The sequence below is a fragment of the Onychomys torridus genome, chromosome 4 (assembly GCF_903995425.1).
Source record: "Onychomys torridus chromosome 4, mOncTor1.1, whole genome shotgun sequence".
NCBI lineage: Eukaryota > Metazoa > Chordata > Mammalia > Rodentia > Cricetidae > Onychomys > Onychomys torridus.
In genome coordinates this window covers 143,369,092-143,392,925 of record NC_050446.1, presented here as the reverse complement: position 1 = coordinate 143,392,925, position 23,834 = coordinate 143,369,092, and the positions used below count along the sequence as shown (strand labels likewise).

The 23,834-nt window shown below is 45.8% G+C and overlaps 1 protein-coding gene across 2 annotated transcripts; it reads left to right on the top strand.

Annotated features, from left to right (window-relative positions):
• The first annotated feature begins 675 nt into the window (after positions 1–675).
• On the top strand, positions 676–20,184 carry Nsfl1c (NSFL1 cofactor). 2 transcript variants are annotated; one of them, XM_036184687.1, is made up of 10 exons: positions 676–897; positions 3,330–3,427; positions 9,290–9,364; positions 11,316–11,321; positions 11,886–12,051; positions 12,542–12,634; positions 14,079–14,188; positions 15,034–15,171; positions 16,916–17,080; positions 18,217–20,184. In XM_036184687.1, the coding sequence occupies exons 1-10, from the start codon at positions 793–795 to the stop codon at positions 18,377–18,379; spliced, it is 1,119 nt and encodes a 372-aa protein (XP_036040580.1). In that variant the 5' UTR covers positions 676–792; the 3' UTR covers positions 18,380–20,184. The 2 variants fall into 2 exon arrangements, with proteins under 2 accessions (XP_036040580.1, XP_036040581.1); XM_036184688.1 differs by lacking the exon at positions 11,316–11,321.
• The last annotated feature ends 3,650 nt before the right edge of the window (positions 20,185–23,834 follow it).

Below are 23,834 nucleotides of genomic sequence, written 5' to 3'. Positions count from 1 at the left end.
TTCTTTCTTTCTTTCTTTCTTTTTTTCTTTCTTCCTTCCTTCCTTCCTTCCTTCCTTTCTTTCTTTTTTTTTTTTTTTTCCGAGACAAGGTTTCTCTGTGTAGCTTTGAACCTTTCCTGAATCTCGCTCTGTAGACCAGGCTGGCCTCAAACTCACACAGATCCACCTGGCTTTGCCTCCCGAGTGCTGGGTTTGAAGGTGTGCGCCACCACCACCGCCCGGCTTGGACTGTCCTATTTCATACACGAGTCAAACCATGAGACTTTTCCTAAGGTAAGATAGGAAACCATGGAGAGGTTGTAAGCATTGGACTGTTAGGTTCAAAGAACAAAAGCAACAAGAAGACAAAGTACTTTGTTCTGCTGTGTTATATTCACAGTCTTTGGAAGAACATCAAGCCATAGACAGCTCTTAGGTAATGCTTCAAGAAGGAAATGAATGAACAAGTAAATAAATTAACGAGATAAAGGGATGAGACCGTGAGGATTGCGGGATCTGACTTCTTCTAGAGTCCTACATCCCACTGGCCTTTGGGAGAAACAGCTCCTCCCTACTCACATACATCAACCTTCTGCTTTCGCCACTAGGGTGGGCTTCGCAGAGCAGCCGCCAGAGGGCAGGAAGCGGCTGGGTTTCCCGCACGGAGGGCTTTGCGTGAGGCACCGCGAGGGGCGGAGCCTACGGGCAGGCGCCCAGCGGCTGGGCCGGGTAGAACGGAGGGCGGAACGCAGCTGTGGGGTTGGGGCTGTTGCAGTGTCGGCCGGAGCGGTTTGGGAACTGCACGGGGCGAAGATGGCGGCGGAGCGGCAGGACGCGCTGAGAGAGTTCGTGGCGGTGACGGGCGCTGAGGAGGACCGGGCCCGTTTCTTCTTGGAGTCAGCCGGCTGGGACCTGCAGGTAGCGCCGCAAGGCGGGCCGCAACAGGCGGGCTGGGGAATGCGGAGCGCGAAGTCCGCGCTCTGATCCCTACGCGCCCGAAGCGCACAGTCATCCCTGCGGGGCAGGGCCCTAGTCCAGGCCTCATGGTCTCTGGGCTCGCTTGCCACGCGTCGCCGGCTCGGCTTGGGAGTTGGGGGACGCGGGCGGGTCCCGGCCTGCTCTGCAAGGCCTCGGTCTCCCTGAGGGCTCGCAGTGTCGGCGAGACTTTGGGCGCTGCGGCAGCCCGCGTGGAGGAGTCGCCTGGGGGCGTGGCTGCCGCGGGGAGTGCCTGCGGGTGGCCGGGTGGATTCGAGAGACCCGCTGCCAGATGGAGCCCCACTTAGGACGCGGTGGTCGTCCAGTTCCGCGTCTGCAACGGTGTGGTGTTGGAGGGAGGAACCTTGCCTGGTAGTCGGCCCACGCCCCCCTCTTGCCTAATTGCGGCAAGAAACTACCTGTGGGATTGTGGCACAAAGTTGGGGCCTCTCCACGTTTCCTAGTTAATTTACCTGTAAAATGGGGGTCTCTTGGGGCTTACGTCTTGTTCACTGGCATGTGATAAACGGTCACTAAGTACTTGATTAATTTAGAAGACAAGATAAGCTTCACCAGGCAGGGGATGTTGTACACTTCTGATCCCTAGAGCAATACCCATCTCTCAGTACTCAGAAACACTCAGTATTTAATGTTAGAAAGAACTGATTGCATAAATGTCCTTGGCCAGCCTACGTCTTAGGTAGATGATGATGACTAATATTTCTTGAATACCTACTACAAGCCAGACACTGTTCAGCATTACAAAATGTCTCATTTACATGTCTCACATTTTGCAGCTGAGACTTTGGAGGATAAGTAACTTGTTGAAGACCTCACTAACTACTAATTAAACAGGTAAAGACTAACCCTATTTTATGGATGAGGAATTGGACCGGCAGAGGGACAAAGAATGTGCTCAGTGTGAGCTGTGTAACCTAACCGTGTCTGCTAACTGCAGCATTTAAATGTCTTCCCAAACATTAGAGATAAAGCCTCTCTTTGATGGGTGTGCTGGAGCAATCCTTCGGAGGCAGAAGATCTCTGAATTGAAGGCCAGCCTGGTCTACCTAGTGAGTTTCAGAATAGCCAGGACTAAATAGTAAGTCCCTGTTTCAAAAACAAAACAAATAAGGAGATCACATGCTCTTACGGGCACTGTGAAACCTCTGTGCTGAACAGAAACACAAAATGGAAAAGCTTCTGTCCCAGTAGATCATCTGAACTGAGGCTCTTACCTGTGGGTAACTTGGCTACCAGTGCCAGAATTTGAATGCAGGTTCTCTAAATGGCAGTTCAGTGCGAGTCGTAAGATGGCACACTACTTCCCAGCAGGCTGGTTATATTACATGAAGATACCTTCAGACTGATTGTCCCTTGACAGCTCATCTCCTCCTATTTGGTTTGTCACATTGTGGGCCAGATCTGCCTCCCTCATCTGTGTGCGACCTCATTGTACTGTCCTGTCTCTTTGTGTAGAGAATATGTGATAAATCAATGCCCACTCATTGAGTTGGTGACATTCACAAATGGCCAAAGGATTCATGTGTAACAAGGACTTCCATATGTGTAAAGCTGAAATGACAGTGCATTAATTTAGTGATTATCTCATTTGGTGTTAGAGAGATGGTGGGATGGTATCCCCGTTTCACAAAATAGGACATTGGGCTTCACAAAGAAAGGAAATATAGCATCTTATCCCTGTACTGCATCACTTCTGCTATAGAAACATCAGAGAGCGAGCCTGAGCATATTACTTGGGGTGAAGCTTGATCCCACTTCTTTTTTTTTTTTTTTTTTTTTTTTTAAGCTGAGAATCGAACCCAGGGCCTTGCACTTTATAGGCAACCTCTGTACCACTGAGCTAAATCCCCAATCCCTTGATCCCACTTCTTAACTCCAGAATTGTCTTAATTCTCAGTTCTTCTGTACCAGCTATGAAATGAGGTGATAATTATAATGGAGTTCTGAATGGGTTCAATGAATTAACACATATATAATATACAGACAGTTCATTACTCAGTTCTTCTGTACCAGCTGTGAAATGAGATAATACTAATAATGGAGTTCTGAATGGGTTCAATGAATTAACACATATATAATATACAGACAGACTGACACACAAAGAAATAATAGATAGATGGTGATCTTATTTTGTTTTCCTTACTAATCTTACTTGTTTCTTTGTCCCCTCTTAGTGAGTGGATTTTTTTTTTCAGGTAATATAGGTTATCTGTTGCCTTTCTGTCTAATTTTCTTTGGTTCCAGATATAGGACATCTTTTTAAAGTGTAAATTGTGTTTTCATGTTTTTGTTCCATTGTCACATATGTGTCAGGTGAAAGACTAGAGGGTCCCAAGGTACTCTTTCTCTTTCAGATTGCACTAGCAAGCTTTTATGAGGATGGAGGGGATGAAGACATTGTGACCATTTCACAGGCAACCCCAAGTTCAGTGTCCAGAGGCACAGCTCCCAGGTAAGGACCAACTTCAGTTGCTACATGAATTTCTGACTTGACAGAGGGTTCAGGCCTAGGCGTATGAAGAGGTGTGAAGATCCACTTAAGAGAACGGAGGGGTGTAAGGGTCTACCTGGTTTTTGTTTTTAATGTCTGTGGGTGTTCTGCCTACATGTATGTCTGTGCACTGTGGAGGCCAGAAAGCATTGGGTTCCCTGGAACTGGAATTAATGAATGGTTGTGGACCACCATGTGGATGCTGGAACTTGAACTGGGGGTCATCTGGGAGAGCATTCAGTGCTCCTAACCACTAGGCCTTGTCTCTAGCTCCTGCTTAAGGTCTTTGTGTTCATGACTGTCTCCTGTCTCGTCTCTGAAGTTTTCATTCCTTTGTGGGTGCTACAATATCCATGAGCTTAGATGACTTTAGGAGTGCCCAGCACCCTATCAAGATGGTTGTGGAAAAAGCCTGTGTGATCCACCTTTCCTGAAGTTGACCAGACAGTAAGCTAATGTGTTGTGGCACCTCACCTTTCTTAGACCTTTGGCTCACTGCAGGAGAACATCAGTCTTCTCGGTTGCAGTCGGGTTCTTCCCACAGAAATGTCTGCGCTCCCAGAACTCATACGCTTTTAGTCGAACTGCACTAGCTCTCTAGTGTGTTTTAGCCAGAAAACTTTGCTGGGTTTGAATTTAACTCCAGAATGCAGAAAGACTGTCTCTGCCATGAAGTGGTGAATTCTCTCTTGGAGGGCTTCTGAGCTTTAAAGTACACTTCTTCCCTTTGAGAAACATAACACCAAATCTCATAGGTTCTTCATACCTTTCCCTGCCTTTGGTTTCCACAGAAGAGAGGTCATAGGAAAGTGATCTTTTGGTTATTATTGGTGGGGGCGGGGACATGGACATTTTAAAGGTATGGGCTATTGGCAAAGGTGGCTAATTTCTTGGGATCCAGCTCTTTGATCCAACCTCACTGTTGGTTATTGGTGGGTCAAAAGTACCATGAAGGAGAAGTTGGAATGTAGCCTCATATGTCAGTCTTTTGATCCCTTCTCTTCCCCTGCAGTCCAAAAGTCTCAGCACAGTGGGGTTTATTAGAATAGGGCCAAGGAGGCTGATTGCCAGGTTCAGATCCCCAGCTCAGAGACTTGTGACTTTAAACTGGATGTTTATCTCAGCCCCTCAGTTTTTAAAACTGTCCAATGGAAATGCTAATAGTGTCTGCCACTTGGCAGAGTCAGTGAATTACTACTTATATAGCAAGCCAGGCATTGTGGTACACACCTTTAATCCTAGCATTTGGGAGGTGGATCTCTGAGTTCAAAACCAGCCTGGCCTACATAGTGAGCTCTAGGACAGCTACAACTATGTATAGAGACCTTGACTCTAACAACAATAACAACAACAACAACAACTAAAAGCCGGACATGGTGGCATACTTAATCCCAGCACTCGAGGCAGAAACAGATGGATCTCTGAAACCTTGTCCCCCAAAGCAAAAAAAAAAAAAAAACAAAAACAAAAAAACAAAAAAACCCAAATCTAACAGCTTTATGTAGCACTTAGAGTATAATATGTGCCTTCTAGTACTGACACTGTAGCCTGCCTCATTCCAACAGGCAGATACATGCATGTGGTAAAGTGTGTATGTGCATGCATGTGTGCTTTAAAAGTAAAACAACCAAGGAACTACAGCTAAACGCTAGCATTAAGCTTGAAAAGAATGTAAGACTGGACACAGTCAGGCCTACTGGTCTCACCTTACTGTTTTGGTTAAGCCCTAAACTTGATAGTGGGCTTCAGTGGAGCAAAGAGGAAGGGAAAGAGACATGGTTTGTTATGTCATTGTCTTTGGGAGAAACTGAACTGCACCAGCACCCCAAAGTATTTGATGTGTGTGTGGAGTGAGGGTGGGGAGAGCTGCTCTCCAACCTTTGACCCAGCTGTTACAGGACACTTAGCCTGCTGCTGACTGATCCCTGTTCACCTGTGGTCTACCTTTCATGTTGTGTCTGATGCCAAGCAAGGACACTCCGTCACTATGCTCCTCCTTCGACTCTAGAATGAAGCATTTCGTGTGGAGCCCCTGAGCCTCTAGGAGGGGGTCTAGAAAGGGGCAGAAGAATGTCATTAGATTACAGTGTAGGTACAGGTTTAACTATACTTTGACAACTGTCTTCTGGCAAGAGTGTCTTAGATTCTCAAGGCATGAAGTGTTTTGCATAACTTACTTTGGGAGAAATGGAAGTTCACTGTGAATCGCTGTCATTACTGAGCACTTAGTAAGTGCCAGCCCCTGAGTTAAGTCTTTGTAGGTGGTTTTTTAGTTGTCAACCACCTTTTGAGGTGAGACTGTACTGTCCCCCTTGTATAGATGAGGACACACGGGAGCTGGGCTTCTTCCCCAGATCACACAAGCCAGTCGAACGGAGGTGAAAGGTCAGAGCTGTCCTACTTCCTGAATCTCAGCTCTCAGCCCCAGCAGGCTACTTCTCATGGATGCTCAGAAGTCCTCCAAAGTTCTCCCTGACTCTTCCTTCCTCATCTTAACCCCTTTTCCTTTCTTAAATCCTTTGTTCCAACCAAACTGAGTTCTTTGATGACTCATCCCTGTCACATGTATGGCTCTGTCTTTGTTGGTGTCTCTTCTCTAAATAGGCGTGCTGGCTCTCTTGCTGTCTGCCTGTCAATCTCAGTGCACCTCCCATCCCCATGTTTGCCTCCATTTGTGTCCTTTGCTGAGCAGCACACCACAGCCCTGTTCTCAGAACTCCGCTGCAGCTCCAATCTGTTCACTCTAGCCATATCCATGGCTACATCTGTCCATGTTGTCTTGAACCCTTTTTCTCACAATTTCACTGAAATTTTTTACCTGAAAATTTAATTTCTAAAATTTTCATCTGAAATTTAACTGAAAATTTTCTAATAAAATTAGAAGAGAGTGAGTATTTCACTTATCATCTGTCTAGGGGTGCCAGATAGCCTCACCTGTGTTCTTGCCCACCAGTCTCAGGTCAACATGTAGAGTCTTAGAAAAGCTGAGTCACAGCTGCTGCCCTGGTGTTCTCAGGCCCGTGTTTATCTAAATCCAAAGCTGCCACATGCTGCCTTCCTGCCCAGCACTTCCCACCCCGTCACTGAATCCAACAAAACGCAACAGTCAGTTATTTTTTAAACCCTCTTTAGGGATTAAATCCTTTTTAATCCCTAACAGAACCTATGCTTGTTAAAGTTTCAGGACCTGCATTATCCCCTTCCCTCAGACTATATATTGTTCATTAGGCTACCATTAGCATCTTGTAGCTATTTAAGTTCATTAAAGTTAAGTAAAGCAAATGTTTTTTATTTGTGCTCATTATATTTTATTTTTCCAGACAGTCTTTACATGTAGCGAGGGCTGGCTACATATAAAGTAGTTTGCTGTTCTCCTGCCTCAGCCTCATAAGTACCAAGATTATAGGTGTGTACCACCATGCTTGGGCCTTCCCACACTTCAGATGCTGAATGGCCAAAATGATATCCTGCGTCTTTCTGGTTGAACATGTAGATAGAGCCTTTCCATAGTCACAGAAAGGAGCTGTCATAGAACCAAGATGCCCAGCTTTAAAAGCAGAGTGTGTACTAAGGGACTTGGACTTTGTGCTGCTTCAGGGTACCAGGGACCTGGGGGCGGGGGTAGGTAGTTAATGCCTCCAAATGAAGATCACTGAACAGAAGGTTCTGATGTTAATAATGCCCTCAGCATATTTGTGCCATAAGGTGATTCTCCAAAGCTTTACCTGAGAGTAGTTGTTCTTGAACTTGAGGTCCCTTTCCGTCCTCAGCAGGGACTGTGCAGGGCACCCCTTGCAGGGTTCTGAGTCCAGAGATTCAGTGTGGGGTTGAGGAGTCACAGATTCACTTTGGGAGCTCTTGGCACTTCTGATCTAAGTATTGCACTTAAAATTGCTTCAGAAAAGTAGTCCCTAAGTGCACCATAGCATGCAGAGGTTTCTACATGTATCAGCACCCCAGCAGTACCCAGAAAGCCCAAGAGGTTGGTGCTGGCATTATGTCCATTTACATGTGAGAAAGTGAAGGCTTAGAGAATTTAAATAGAGAATTAAATGTCCCAAATCCCAAAGTATGGGGCAGAATTAGGATGGAAATCATCTGTACCAACACCAAAATATGTCAATTGCTTCTGGATTTGGGGATATAGGTTTAGGAGAAAGGGAAAACCCATATGGAGAGTATGTTATTTGCTCAAGCAGGTGTATTTGTGTATATGAATGTGTTTAACAACAAAGCAGTAGCAGTTTTTTCCCATGGATTCTGTCCTGGCCTGTCATTCAGAGGGAGCTGGGAAAGTGAGTGAAGTTGCCTTTCCAGGTATTAGTGTGGTCGTTATCACTGGGACCCTTTGTACTGTCATATTCCCTCAAGGAATACCTAGGAGGTTACTCTCAACTAACTCAAGCAGCAACTGTGTTTGCTGTGGGTTTTATCTTTTTGTTTCTAACGGATGAAGCCTCATAGTTTTTCTTGTCCTCTGATTGCTTCATGGAAACAAATCTTTAAGACAGAGCTGCAACTTTCTTGTTAGTAGACAGCTATACCTCTGTCTCGCCTTGTGAACCTGAATTTCCCGTTTCTCATTCTGCATTCTAGGAAAGCTACTTTTCCCAAGGAATAATGGAATTTTTTTTCATCTTTATAAATGAAATGCATGTCTCACAGTCCTTAAACTTTTGTTCACTGAGGTCCAAACAAGGAAGAAATTAGCAATTGAAAACAATGTTAGCAAAGCTAACCCCTCAAGCCTCGCCTCTTCAGCCTTCAGGACTCTGTTTTCTCCCCCTGAATATTAATAATAATACTGTTCTTGCCAGGTGAGGTGCCTCGTGCCTATAATCTGAGCACCTGGGAGACGGAGGCATGAGGATCTAAACAACAGAACCTTTTTGACTTACCCTGCAGTAGAAGCAGGCAGGGAGCTTCTCTTCTCCAGGGCTGCCTGCCCGCCGCACATTCATTCTCCACGACTCCTTGACCTTTCTCTAGTATGTTACTCTCTTGTTTCTGCGTTTACATGTGTGTTTCCATCATGCTATTTTAGTCCCCTTCCCACTGTTTCCACCGTCCTTTTCCACTCAGTGGCCTCTCCTCCAGTCCTTGGTGATGGCCCAAATGTGTCTTTTTTCTAGGAAGCCTTTCTTGGTGTTCTGTCTCCCCCACACTAGACAAGAGGCTTTGTGTTCATAAGGTCATATGTACTGTCACAGCCACTGTTGTGCAGCATTATAGTAGATAGTTTGGTGACTTGTCTGTGCCACTAGCCTATAAGAACTATGTCTAATTATCTTTATAAATCCAACACTTAGTTGGTGCCTAGCATGCTAAAAATTAAATGATAAAACTATTTAATAATAAGAAAAAAATGATGTTTATATGTGTGTACCATGTGCATGCCTGGTGCCTGCAGAGGTCAGAAGAGTGTTGGATTCCCTAGAACTAGAGTTACAGATGGTGGTTGAGAGCCACCATCTGGGTGCTGAGAACTGAACCTGGGTCCACTGCAAGAGCATCAAGTGCTCTAACCATTGAGCCATCTCTAGCCCTCAATAGTAAGTTTTAAAATTAGTAAATGCCTCATTCCCAGAACAGCTTAAATTGGATTCCACTTTACCTCACAGTAGTACTTGCTAAATTATTCTCAGTCCTGTGTGACCTGAACAGACAAATGCCACATCCTTTGTTATCTAAACTTAGGCCAGTCCTCCATCTGTGTTGTCTTCACACCACAACATCTTACCTTAGTGTCTACTCCCTAGCTGACCCTAGGCCTTGCCTTTCTGTAATTGTTCTTGAAATAATCTTGCTCCTTTCTGTCTCCAGTGATAATAGGGTGACATCCTTCAGAGACCTTATTCATGACCAAGATGAGGAGGAGGAAGAAGAGGAGGGGCAGAGGTAAGGCTTTGAAAGGGAGCACAGTTTATTGGACGTATACAGTGGTGCTTAAATCACCTAGGATTTTGTGGGAGAGACATGATCACTATTGCCAGCCCTCAGTGCTGTGTGTAGGGGTATGATAGCCTAAGAACAGTCTGCTCCATGTAGTTTAGAAGTGATCTCTATCTCATTGCTATGGATGTGCAGCCGCCCAACCCCCACTCCTGCACACCCCCCCAAACAGTTCTGGGCTTTGCTCTATCTGTTTGTTTATTTCTAATTGTTACAATGTTTGCTGAAGAATATTATGGGAAGGGAACCAGAAGCTCTAAGAATGGAAAAGTTATCCATAAGATCACAATGCAGAAATAGCCAAGTAGCTACTTGTGATATATTTCTATTTACATAAATAAAATCTCACAATAAGTAGGAAGATGGGGTTATAAATATGTATTCTCACAGCACAATTACATTTCTTTCACTTTTAGAATATTGTAATGGAATTATTGTTTCTTTGTGGAAAATATGAGACTCATAGAATGAAGATTATAGCGTTCACTTGATAATTATCATTAATATTTTGGTATGTTCCCATGCAGTCCTTGTTGTGAGTATAGACTTTTGTGTTTTACATGGTGAAGATGATTTTGTTTTCTTGTGTTGCATTACTCAAGGTCTTGTAGACACTTCCTGCTGACATTGAAATTCCTGTGTTTCCTTAGCTTTGCTAGCTGTAGTGTATCTGTACTACTGTCAGTGTCAATGCTGTGAGCATCTTTGTGTATTCATCTTTGACCACTTTTGATTTGGTTTTTTTTTTTTTTTACAGTAATTCCTCTAACAAAAATACCAGGTCAGGCAGGAACATAAATACTTTTAAGGCTGTTGATCACAGCTTCCTAGTTCTTAAGCCAAGACTTAAAGATCCCTTAACTAAGGCCTTTCAGTCCAGGCTGAACTGTATTTACCCAGATTGAACAAGAATAAACTGGCTGTAGCCTCATTTCTCAGGTGTTTATTCTCCATAGGTCTGCTTTGGTCTGCCAAGCATTCCTCAGGGAGTAGAAGATAACCATTGTGGAAATGTAGTGACCTCGCCGTGGAGGTCTGAGAAGTCACGTGTGTTCTGTTTCAGCCATGTAGTGCTTCACAGTACCTCGGAACTTTGCTTTAAATATACTGGAGACTCTGGGGTGTTGTTCATTTCAAGGTTTTATACTCCTCAAGTAGAAGGCACTGACTATTACCTGTCTGACTGCCTGGTTCCCCAATACCACCTCCACCTTTTCCAGCTTGGTCATGTTTGCCATTTTGACCTTCCATTGGTCACATCCCTATAGCTTCTCTGGCTCCTATACACTTTAGCTGTGAAACATTAAATAGAGCTTATGCTGCTTCTCCCGTTCTAGAGTAATTATGGGGAATTAGAAGACCAAGATTAATTTTTACAAATTCCCACTGGCCCCTTTTAGAGACATATTGCTGAATTAGCTTAAGAATGATGAAGAGAGGTGGTGGTAGCACATGCCTTTAATCCCAGCACTTGGGAGGCAGAGGCAGACAGATATCTATGAATTTGAGGCCAGCCTGATCTACAGAGTGAGTTCCAGGACAGTCAGGGCTACATGGAGAAATCCTGTTCTGAAAAAACAAAAATAAGATGAGGAAGCAGCTACATGACAACTTATTCTTAGATCCAGATTAGTGGAAAAGTACTAACTTAATCCCAAGCTGGTCTTGAACCACTGGAACACCTGGTGTAGGTATCTTGGAGCTTATTTTTGAGATTGGAGCTTCCCTGGCTTCTAGTATGTCTCCTGAGGCTCCCAGTGTATGTCGTCAGATTGGCAGGTGAAGCGAGTCTTGGGGGAATTGTTGATGTGGTGTCAGTCTGCCTCACATGTGTGCATTGCTCTGCTTGTTCTTTTGCATACATCTGCTGATTTGAACCTCACGACCTTGACTTAAGGAGCAGGTAGGTAGGGCATGTAATCCTTTTCTCATTCCAAAGCAAGAAAATATACGAGCAGTGCACTGGCTTATTACTTAGGTCACACAGTTGTCAAGCTAGGACTGGATCCTAGCTGCTTGTACTAATTGCACCACTACCATTAATCCAGAGCTCTTAGAGTTAGCTGCTTCTGACTTGGACCATAGCTGCTGCCTTCTGGACAGGGGCCTCCAGATGGATGATCCTTGCTGAAACTCTCCTGCACTGATGTGTTGTTGTGCATGCCTGGAATGTTCTTCCCTCATCTCTCCACCTGATAACATCATCCTCAAAAGGGCTCAGGAAATACCTAGGCAGCCTTAACCTTTGTGTTGTGTCCCTCTACCCGCTCGACTTTGTGCCAGAGACCCTCCTTACCAACTTCATGGCTGCTCCCATTGCATCACACCTGCCTGCATCCTTACATGTGCTCCTAGCTAGCCAATGAGTTCCTTAAAGACAAGAAGCTTTATCCCTTTTGCTTCAGTGTACCCAGAACCTGGGGCATCTTCTATTCATCTTCTGGTGTGTTTGGCATTTTCTACACAGGTTTTATGCTGGAGGCTCAGAGAGAAGTGGACAGCAGATTGTTGGCCCTCCCCGGAAGAAAAGTCCCAACGAGCTGGTGGATGATCTCTTTAAGGGTGCCAAAGAGCATGGGGCTGTAGCTGTGGAGCGAGTGACCAAGAGCCCTGGAGAGACCAGTAAACCAAGAGTGAGCATAAGGGTTGTTGTGCCCAAAGGAATTGAATTTCACGGTGGTTACTGAGGCCTGCTTCCCTCCAGCAGTGACTGATTCTTTGTTTTTCTCACTTCGCTACTTATTCTCCTGTGTGGAAGGCTAGTGTGGCCTGTGTTCTGGATCTGTTCTTAGAAACACACCTATCCAATTGGACCAACTTAGTGTTTTCCTTTATTTCACTGAAATTAAATTCACTACCAGTTTTTATGTAAAAATTTCTGTCCTTGGGAAAATCAAAAAGTCATTGGTGTTATCCTATAACCCATTATACTGAGCCATTATTACTGAGAGGTTGGTGGTAGCTGTTCTCTCTAGCTGGGCATTCCAGCTTTCACCTCTTAACCTGGCCCTGTGACCAGTGAGTTTGATATCCAGTAGTTAACATGCTTTCTGCCTCATCCCAAATGTGTCTTTGTACCTGAGTAACTCTGCCACCAAGTGTTTATGAATGTGTCCTTTATAGCCGTTTGCAGGAGGGGGCTACCGCCTTGGAGCAGCACCAGAGGAAGAGTCTGCCTATGTGGCAGGAGAAAGGAGGCGACATTCAGGCCAAGATGTAAGTGTCTGTCTTCCTTGGGGATTACTTGTGGGCTGTTCATTGTGTCCATTTTCAGAAGGGATTGGTCACATGTATATGAACAGGCAGCCTCTGAAAGAGGAGCCTGCAGAAACAGTGTCCTTGCTGTGGCCTGGATGTGGACTTACCATAAGAATGAGACAGTTTTCACTTGGTGGGCAGAGGGCCAAGGCAAAGGGTAGGGAAAAGGATGGACGTAGGAAGGATTTTGAGCATTCTGTGGGTCTCAGACAAAGGGGCAGTGTGTGGAGATTCCTCTGGTGAATTGGCATAGATTGAAGAGAATACCAAAGAAGGCCTGAAATATGGATGGGCTTTGTTTTGTTTCATTTTGCTTGCATTTCTTTATTTTCCATGTACGTTCACACACACACACACACACACACACACACACACACACACATGTAATGATACTATATAATTTTGAATCTTTTTAAATTTTTTCAAAGGTATGCTACAAAATACTTTGATGTTGCTTTTGTGTCCATTCATTTCTACTAATTTAAATAATTTACATTTTATTCCAAATAAAGTCAGCAGGAAGAGAATAAAACTTTTTTTTTCTTTTTTTTTTTTTTTTTTTTTTTCCGAGACAGGGTTTCTCTGTATAGCTTTGCGCCTTCCCTGGATCTTGCTTGGTAGACCAGGCTGGCCTCGAACTCACAAAGATCCACCTGCCTCTGCCTCCCAAGTGCTGGGATTAAAGGCGTGCGCCACCACCGCCCGGCAGAGAATAAAACTTTTATAGACTTGTAGCCATGGTCACCAAGGCATTGGTTGTCAACCTTCCAGACCCTTTTCTGTAAGTGTGATAGGGAGTTATTGACAAATTATAGATTTCTTTTTTTCCTGAGATTTATATTTAATTTGTGTAGAGGGGCCAGGGGATATGTCCATTGAGTACAGAGGCCAGAAGAGGGTGTTTGATCTTAGAAGCTGGAGTTACAAGCAGTTGTGAACTACCTGACATGGGGCTGGGAACCAAACTTGGGTCTTCTGCAAGAGTACTGCATGCTCTTGAGCACTGAGCCATCTCTCCAACCCAAGGTATCATTTTTAATAACTGCAAAAATAGGTCAGGACTAGATTTGTCACTGGAGTTGCATGTAGTGCAAGCTGTACGTGAAGCACATTGGCAGCCCGACAGTTGAGGATCCCAGGTGTGATTGTGCCATCTACTGTACAGTCACTTTGCTAGCAAAGTCTCCTTAGAACAATGCCCATTTCTCCCAGCCTGTGTTCCTAGTTCGGTTGGTACTTACACACTTGGTTGTTACTCTTTTTTATTCATGTGCACACCTGTCTGACTTGCAGGTTTATAGTAATGTGGTGAAATAGTGAAAACCCACTCATTTGCAGATTCCTAGTGCATTCTCCAAGTTCCTGTCATTGTAACTAACTGCTTCCCTCCTGTTGTCCACAGGTTCATGTAGTGCTAAAGCTCTGGAAAACTGGATTCAGCCTTGACAATGGTGAACTCAGAAGCTACCAAGACCCATCCAATGCCCAGTTTCTGGAGTCTATCCGTAGAGGGTAAGCAGAAAAGCCCACGTTAGTCTCACTTCAATGCATGAGATGTCAGGTGAGAAAGGAACAGTATTTATTTGAAAAATAAAATTATTGAAGCAGATTTAGCACAGTTGACATAAAGATTCACAGGGCACTCTAAAAAACGTTGTCCACTTTTTGCCTTTTGCTCTGAGACAAAGCTCAATAGGCCATGCTGTGACTGAGCAGATGGGGAAGGTAGAGTCAGACAGGTAGCCACTCACAGAGGTGGACCCCAGTGATTGTACCGTGAACAATATCCCTCTCCTCAGGCCGTTAGGGGTGAGATGCCGTGCCAGCCTGAGGGTAGTGTCCCCCTCACCTTCTTCCCAGTTCTTCTCTCCATGAAAGTCCTGAAGGGTGTAGAAGGAAGACTGAGAGATGGAGAGACAAAGAGGAGGGAGAAGGGCGTGAGACAGCAGAGGGACTGAGAGGCTGGTTCTCACCTTGTGCACTGTTCCCAGTTTGCTCTCTGTTGCTGTGGGTAAGCACACAGCCAAAGGCAACTTACTTGTTTCAGTGTACACCCTCAGGTAACAAGCTGCTCACTGACTCCTGCTTGACTGGCTTTCTTCTATAACCAGATTCACCTGCCGAGAGATGGTGTGGTCCTCAGTGGGCTGGGCCCTCCTACATCACTTGTCAGTGAAGAAAATCTCTCAGAGACATAGCCACAGGCCAATCTGGGCAAAGCAGTTCTTTAGTCAAGGTTCCCTCCCCAGATGACTCTAGGTGGTATCAAGTTGATAATAAAAACTTAGCCAGGACACCACTATGGCTAGTGTGTCCATCCTGCTTACAGTGACACCCAACATTGCGCTTTCCCTCAGGGAGGTGCCTGCAGAGCTTCGGAGGCTAGCTCACGGTGGGCAGGTGAACTTGGATATGGAGGACCATCGGGATGAGGACTTCGTGAAGCCCAAGGGAGCTTTCAAAGCCTTCACTGGCGAGGGCCAGAAACTGGGCAGGTGAGAGCAGTTGGACTGTCAGTCCCACTAGCTAGTCCCGTGTGCTCACTGTGAAGAGCTCCTCATTGCTTACAGAGTAGTTGAGTTTATTTCAGGGGAGGAAGAGAAAGGAGAGTATGGGTCGTGGAGTCTACAGACCTGAGTTAAGTCTCTCTCTGTTTTACTTTATAGTTGTGTGGCTCTTAGGTTGCATAGCCTCAGTTTCCTCAGCTGTAAATTGGGATTGATAAGAGTCCTTACCCCACATAACTATTGTTGGGGGGAATAAAGGAGCTGATGTATGTAGAACCGCCTGGCATGAGCAGTAAGTGTCACATAACTGCTGCTTTGACTCAGAATCGGAGTGTTGAGGAAGCTGGGATCTCCTGGATGCTAAGCCTAGAATAAGCACACTCCTTATCCAACACTGCCTCCCAGGAGTATTGCTCAGGATGCACGGGAGCACAAGGACATTATTGCCCTTGGAAAGGCTGCTACTCATTGTCCTGGCAGCTCAGCGACTCTTAGGACTACTGTTTTTTGGTACTGCCTAACACTAACATCCAGAAATGGTCAATTAGTATCTGAAAAATACGCCTTTCTGCTCTTACTTACTTGTGTAGTGTGTTTGCACACACTCATGGGCACTCCTTAGTTCATTGGAGACAGGGACTCTGAGATCCTTTCCATTTCCTGTCTTTTACTTCCTGAGCTGAGGTGGACAGCAGTTTGTTCTGCTGTCCAGGCTTTGGTCTTGCCATTTGGTATTCCTACCTTTGGAAACAGACTCTCGGAACTGAGCAGTAAAGTCTGTGAGGTCATTGCCTTGCGTACTTAGTTACAGTGACGAGAGGCTGACTAGTACATGTGCCCTTTTAGCCCTACTTTTTCCTCTCTCCTCTTCTCCTGACTCTCCTTGGACCCTCCCTCACTCACCCATAGCCACCTTTCCATTTTCATGTCATTTATGCCCTCCTCTCCCTCTATACCCCTCCCATGTTCTCACCCCTGACAGGAAAACTGTGTTAGAAATAAAATACAGCAATGCTTATCTCCTGATAGAGAATGATAACCGTACTTCACTGGTTAGGCCAGAGTAAGGAATATACATAAGTAATGTCCATAAGTAATATTTTTCCCCTACTTCTGGTCTAATCAGTGGAGTGTGGTTGTGTTTTTACTCCTTCATTTCTACTGCTTGCATAGTTTGCTCTCCTGTAATTTAACAGTGTTTGCTGGAACATTTAGGAAATTTGCTAACACTAAGAACAACATTGCAATGCAGGTCTCTGTAAGTAAATCTTCACTTTTAGCTTGCATATGAAGACTAAACGTAAAAAGTTCTATGTAGCCAAGTGACATGGCAGTTCATCCTCTGAGATTGAGTCAGGTGCAGGGGGACATACTAGAGGATGACTTAGTCACACAGACTTGGACTGCGTCCTCCAAGTACCACTTCACTGAAGTTGAGACATCCTGGTCTGTGGGTTCGTTAGCCTCTCGACAGTCTCATCTCTGCTACCACAGGCTGTCCTCTTTCTAGCCTTTGTTGTGTAGGACACCCAGGGTAAGCACCTGACCTGAGTGGCTGTTGCTTGGATTCTGAGGTAAATATATTAGGTGGCAGGATTCTGCCTTTCTTAGTCACTGACAATAGCATCAGAAGCAAGTTCGGGCGCATAACAGTTGCTCAGTGAGAACCCAGAGATTTCTGCCGGAGAAGGCCTTGTTTCTACACTGCCCTGATGTGCTCCATTCTCCTCAGCACGGCCCCCCAGGTATTGAACACCAGCTCTCCAGCCCAGCAAGCAGAAAATGAAGCCAAAGCCAGCTCATCCATCTTAATCAATGAGGCAGAACCTACTACGAACATCCAAATCCGCCTTGCAGATGGTGGGAGGCTGGTGCAGAAATTCAACCACAACCACAGGTATTTTGCACTGTCTAGACTACCTTTTGTCAGCATGTCCTAGAGTCCAGCATAGCCCTGCGGGAAGCAGGCAGCAGCGGGGTCCGTCTGTTCACATCCCACCTGTGGGTCCCATTCCTCATCAGAATTAAGCCACCAAGCTCTTTATTCAAAGGAAGTACCTCTGGTTTTAAATATAGTGAAACTGAGGCACCATGTAATGTGGAGACTAGCAGGACAAGTGCCAGTGAGCTGTTAACAGTGAAGATACTTGGTAGCTCCTTTCTCTAAAATAGGGCCTCTAAGTTTCATCATGGTGGGTCAGCTAAGCCAGGTGTGGATCAGTGAGTAGTCTGGCAATTCTTGAGTGCTGACCAGATGTGCTTATGGGATAAAGGTGTAAAGCAAGCCCAAAGACCTTCCTGGATTCTTCCAAAATGTCCTTAATATTGGTGTTTCCCTCTGAGAGAGTTGGGATCCATCTTAACCAGCTACTACTTTAGTTTTACCTCACTGGTTACCCCAGCCAGGTGACAGCCTGTGCAGAGTGTAGATGAGAGGTCTAGGCTACATCTTGTATGATGTACTCTCATGGGTCACCATTACATAGTGGCAGAAAGAAGCTTCTGTTGATGGTATCTAGGGAAAAATGCTGTTTCCACTGACTCCATCCTTGTGACTCCCAGGTGCAGGACAGTGCCTGGAGGAGGGATTCCTAGGACTAAGGAAATGCTGGCATACAGTTCACAAGTGCTTCCTGTGACGTGTCTGTCTTGCTGGGATTCAGGGTCTGTAGGCATAGGCAGGAGTCAGGTGGTCCCAGAAATGTGTGCTTACAGCCAGTACTATGGCAAGATTGGAGGCAATAGGAGGCAGCCCTGCGAAGAGTCCTGAAGTGGAGTAGGATAATGAAAGAAGGCAGAATGTAGAAGGAAGGAAGGAGAAAAGAAATAAGGACTTCAGGAAGAGAGAGCTCTTCGGCAGGGGAAGGAATGAGCTGGTGTGCTTCTGGGTGACAGCTGTGTCTGCTCTGTAGAGAAGGGAAGAGGCCTGCACCGTGAGAGGGGCCTCCAGATGGGTTCCTCTTCCCAAGGGCTAGGGTTAGGGGCTGCAGCAGAGAACCCTCTCATCACCTCCCACTTACCCTACTCCTCCAGGATCAGCGACATCCGGCTCTTCATCGTGGATGCCCGGCCAGCCATGGCTGCCACCAGCTTTGTCCTTATGACGACCTTTCCTAACAAAGAGCTGGCTGACGAGAACCAGACCCTGAAGGAAGCCAACCTTCTCAATGCTGTCATCGTGCAGCGCCTAACCTAACCGCCCAGCTGCTGCCTCACCTTCCTGTGTGTCTCCCATGACCGCAGCCGTGCCCATGGGGTCACCTTCCTGCCCCTGTACACACCCAGTCCTTCCAGTGCCACGTCTCGTGTAGCTCTGGGCTCTTAGACTTCAGTTGGACATATGTTTTCTCTTTAGTTGTATTTCCTGGGTTTTTGTGGTGATCAATGGACTTTAAAGAAAAAAAATAAAAACAACCAAAAAAGTTGAAGGAATACCACCAATCCTGTTGTACAGAAACTCTCCCACTGGAACTATATTTGATTGTTAGAAAATCTTATCTTGGAGCATGGTAAGGGGACTGTGCATTTATCATCTGTATAAATTCACTGTGGCACACATACTCATCTCCTGGTGTGTTCCTCCTGCCACAGATGGTTGTGTGGAGGACTCTCACTTCATAGAGAAGGAAGGAGGGGGACATGCAGGAAGAAACTGCAGCCACTCCCTTCCATAAGAACATCTCACTTGCCCCAGTCAAACTAAGTAGGAGTCAACATCTGGGGCCAAAGCTGGATGCACAAAACTTTTTCTGCTGGCGATAAGTACTCTCTCAGCTCCCTCATTGGTGAGGCCTGCTTGCTATCATTGTCTTATTTACAGCAATCTTGCCTGGTCCATTTTTTCTATTAGGATATGGCACATGCCAACCTAAGTGAGTTTAGTTAGGGTGTCTTTGTCTAAAAGAAAGAAAAGTGTCACTAATGTTAATGGCAGATCTAGGTATGGCAATAAGTGTCTTGTGTCTGGAGTGCCTTTAACTGTGGTGGTAATTGTAAGAGTCTTATGAGAAGCTAGTTTTCTTTGGGCATATGTAATTAATGTCAGCGTGTGGCTTTGGGTCACAAGGTCTGTTTCACACTTGTTCCCTGCCCTGCTGACCTCTGACTTAACAGTAGCTTGAGCCACATCCCAGCCTGGCAAAGACCTCCCCACCCTTGAAGGTGTAAGGAGAATAGTAGGGACCTTGGCTAGAACTCTTCTGCCTCCTTGACTATACTATTCAGTTTCCTGCCCTGCCCTAAGCCAGGAGCCAACTTGACACTGGGAGCTACTAAGAAACATCCTGAGAGAGGGCAATGGCAAATAGTTCCCTGCTGTGGCTGCAGCATCCACCATGGTATGGTCTCCAGCATGTGAAGGTAACCAGAAACAAAGGTCTGGAAAACAAAACTGGCCATTTAAAACCAGAATGAGTACAATAGAGTTTGTCCTTTATATTGAGTTTCTTGGAAGGAAATTAGCAGCACCTCTATTCAGCGCTTCACGGGGCCCAGGTCTTAGTGAAATGCCATGGGCAAGGTTCCAGAAACCATGCTGAAATGCCCAGGCCTTGCTGCGTAATTCAGTGCCCTTCCAGCACCTGGTTGCAGCCTGCATCTTCAAGTGGTTTACAAGGGGACCTGGGTTTTTCCCCTACTTGTGAGTATGGGTGGCAGCTGCTTGAACTTGCCCCAGTTCTGGGCCTGGCCCAAGGCCAGAGGGATTGCATAAAATGGCTCCACGCCCAGGAAGGCTGTTTCTAGCTTCAGGCTTCTGTTCTGGAGGCTCAGATGGAAACATCTGTCCACCCCAATGGGCTGTTATAGCATATTCCAACCACCGATCCTGGGCTGTTGAACTCAGGGCAGTTGTTCTCAACTGGAGCACTTTGGATCATCCCCAGCATTGCGTGGAAAGTAGGAGAATCACTTGAAATTAAATGGGCCGTGCAGTGCATGGATTACAGTGCCTGGATATGTCTTGATCTGTTGGAAGGATACCTCATATTCACCAGAGTAAAGGTAAGTTAATTAGGATGCCTGCTTTTGTTTTCTCTCTCTTTTTTTTTTTTTTTTTTTTTTTAGATTTATTTATGTATTATGTATATAGAAGAAGGCACCAGATCTCATTACAGATGGTTGTGAGCCACCATGTGGCTGACTGGAACTCAGGATCTCTGGAAGAGCAGTCGGTGCTCTTAACCTCTGAGCCATCTCTTCAGCCCCTGTTGTTTTCTTTTTTAAGACAGGGTCCCAGTTTACCTCTGGCTGGTCTAGAAGTTACTGTGGAAACTAGATACCCTTGATAACAGGTATGCGCCTCCATGCCTGGCTCCATAATGCCTTTTCTAGCAACGGCAGTTCAAGCTTGTCCACTGGAACATATTTGGTCTTACTGACTACACCAAAAAACTCACAGGTGGGATTATATACATTTGGCTTCCTTAGATGATGATTATGGAAGGAAGGAAACATGTGGGCCGGGACTGGGCACATTCTTGGCTTTAGATAATACTGCCACAGTTCCTTCCCGAGTGTCATTAGCTATTTCCTACTACCAGCACTACAGAGATGCCCTTCCCCTGCCAGACTTTGCCCAGTGACTTGGAATTCTTAAGACGCAGCTGGTGCAGACTTATAGCTCCTTGCTGCCCTCTCTGTCCTAACTACCAGATTCAAGACAGCTGCTGTAAAAGGTCTTCCTTCTTGACAATGGATGTGGCTCTGTCTTAGGATTTGACTCTGACTTCCCATCTCCTTCCAGGCAACACTCTCTGGTCAAGCCTGAGAAGCAGGATAGAAAGCACATGGTTAAAGCATCTGACCTGCTCCAAGTCTGAGCCAGCTCCTGCATATGATCAGTTTCTGCAGCTTTATCCCTTGGTGCCTCATAGGTGCTCCTTGCCACCCCTCCCCTTCAGCTCCCCGACCAGCTTCCATCATACCTTACTTGCAGTCTGCAGTGATTCCACGGTCCCCTGACTGGCCCGTGGTCAGCAGTTCTGTCATACCCAGCAGAAGGCTCCTTTCACCACTTTAACTGTGTGCTACAGCCTCGCTTTCTAATGCCCTTGGGTGCCTTTGATTCTGCTTGGAAACTCCTAAGGGATCTTGCAGGATCAGCTCCTGCCCACTGCCCTTTGCTATTCCCTCACCTTGTTTTTCACCTCTCCCTGATACAGCATATGCTCTCCATTTGTGTGTGTGTTTACTTTGGCCCTCACTAGATCTAAGCTCTACAAGGGTCTGGTGTTCAGCAGTAGTATGGCAGACGAAATTGAAGTTGAGCTGAGATTCATATCTAAAGAATGCAAGTGCCCTGAGTAGCAAATTCTTGGTAACTACAGTTCCTACCCCAATCTCCTCAGTAGGCTCACAGCCAGAAAGGTAGCTTTTTGCCAGTACATTGGTCTTGTTTACTTCTTCCTGTGCAGATGGTAAAAAATATGGACTAAAGCCAGATGTACTCAGGAGGTAGGGCATGCTGTGAAGAGAACAGCACCTGGCCTTCCAGTCACTGCCCACTGAGAACCTGGGATTAATGCCAGCACCAGGACTTAGCTATCAATAATGCCAGCTACTGCCATTATTTGAGCACTAACTTTGTACTTTACCTCATTTAGTTTGTCAGCACTCAGGTACCAACCATGGTGACCCTTTTATGGAAGATGATACCAATGGAAAAAATGGGCAACACTACATTTGAACCACTCACTGCTGGACTGCAAAGGCTCTTCTGCTGTGAAAAAGGCCCAAGGAGAGAGGTGGCAGGGATGACAAGGACATGTAAGGGTGGAGGAGTCAGTGGAAGACAGCACCTGTGAGTTGGGTGGTAAAGTATAGCTGGGGATTGGTTCTTTGAAAGAGGCGAAACCACCAGGTGTGGTAGTTCTTGCCTTTAGTCCTAGAACTCTGAGGCAGAGGCAGGTGGATCTCTTCTAAATTCAAGGCCAATCTGGTCTACATAATGAGTTCTAGGACAGCAAGGGTTATGTAAAGAGACCCTGTCTCAAAAAAACAAACAAACAAACAAACAGAAAAAAAAAAAAAAAAAAAAACAGGGGAGGAGGTGGGAATGGACGGATGGATAGGGTGGGACTTTTTCTCAAGGGCCAGATCTAGCAGACAGGTAGTGCGGACAGGTGGATCTGACTTTGAGCTTAGGTTCCATTTTCTGCTAGGTGTGACTTCAGAGCAGTCACCTAAGCTTCTCTGAGTCTTTGTTTCTCATCAATTAGAGAAATCATAGTCCCCTCATCCCACACTGTGGGGGCCAAAGATTCCTGTGAAGCATTTGACTCTAGGAAGAACTTTCTGATGAGTACAGCTGCCATCTATTAGGCCCTTAGCAGAGCCAGGCACTGAACACTTGGCCAGGCAAATCAGAGAGGAAAAAGCCTTTCGAGGACACATTTGTAATAGCAGAGCTAAGACTCAGACCCAGGATCCTACACATTCATCCTTGTGCCCTCTCTGCCCTGAGCAGACCTTCATGCCTCAAGAAAAGTTCCAGCTGAGCAGACTGCAGGAGGTGCTTAGTGTGAAGCTCCCTATGATGGTAAACTGTGATGAAACTGTCCCTGAGACAATAGGGGGCCCAGCCTCCCTACAGCCCAAGGTAAGATGCTGTCCACACACAGGGCTTGCAGAGAGTTCAAAAGAGTTTTGTAGTTTCCCATCCCACAACAAGGCCACAAAAAGTCAAGTTGTTGAAGAATTTTCTTTAAACAAAGTTGCTGAAAGGCATTAAATCTTCCAAGGAAGGGAAACAAGCTTTCTCCCCCTTATAGGGAAGTAGGATGTCCATGAGACAGCTGGAGAACATGGAGGTGATGTTAGTGCTAGGCCTCTGCCTCATACAGAGCTGGTATGAGTGAAGCTGCAGGCAGAGCAGTGGGTGCCTAGAAAGGTCTGGACCCCAGGCATCTATGGAGCCTCCCAAGGGCTAGGGGGTGGCCCATAGATAGCTCAGCTGGACTCCAGGGGACTACTCTGTAGGGCCTGAGAGGCCTGTGTGGAAGACTGACCTTAGAATGAGGAATGAGGAGAACCAGTGGGCCAGCCAGGGATTTATTTGGCCTTCTCAGGGATTATAGGCACGTGTTCCCAGCACTGGGCCAATACCCAAAGAGCCCTGTGTCTCTGGAGAGGGGTTCAGAGCACCTGGCCTGGCTCCTTTGACCAGTGAGAGGACCCTGGTACCTCTAAATGAAGTACTCTCTGGACTGTGAGCTGGAATTTTTTTTCCCTCTTCAATGATGGATGTTTTCATTCTGTTTTTTAGATTTATTTATTTTTATTTACTGTATTTACTGTGCATAGGTGTTTTGCCTATTTATTTGTCTGTGTGCCACATTTTTGCTGTGCCCACAGAGGCTAGGAGAATATTGAATCCTCTGGAAATGGAGTTACATACAGTTGTAAGCCACCATATGGCAGCTGGGAACTGAAGAGCCTAACTGAGCCATCTCTCAGACTCTGTTCTTTGTTGTTTTGTTTGTTTGTTTGTTTGTTTGTTTGGTTGGTTGGTTGGTTTGGTTTTTTGAGACAGGATTTCTTTGTGTAGCCCTGGCTGTCCTAGAACTCTGTAGACCAAGCTGGCCTTGAACTCAGAGATCTGCCTGCCTCTGCCTCCAAGAGTGCTAGAATTAAAGGTGTGTGCCACCACTGCC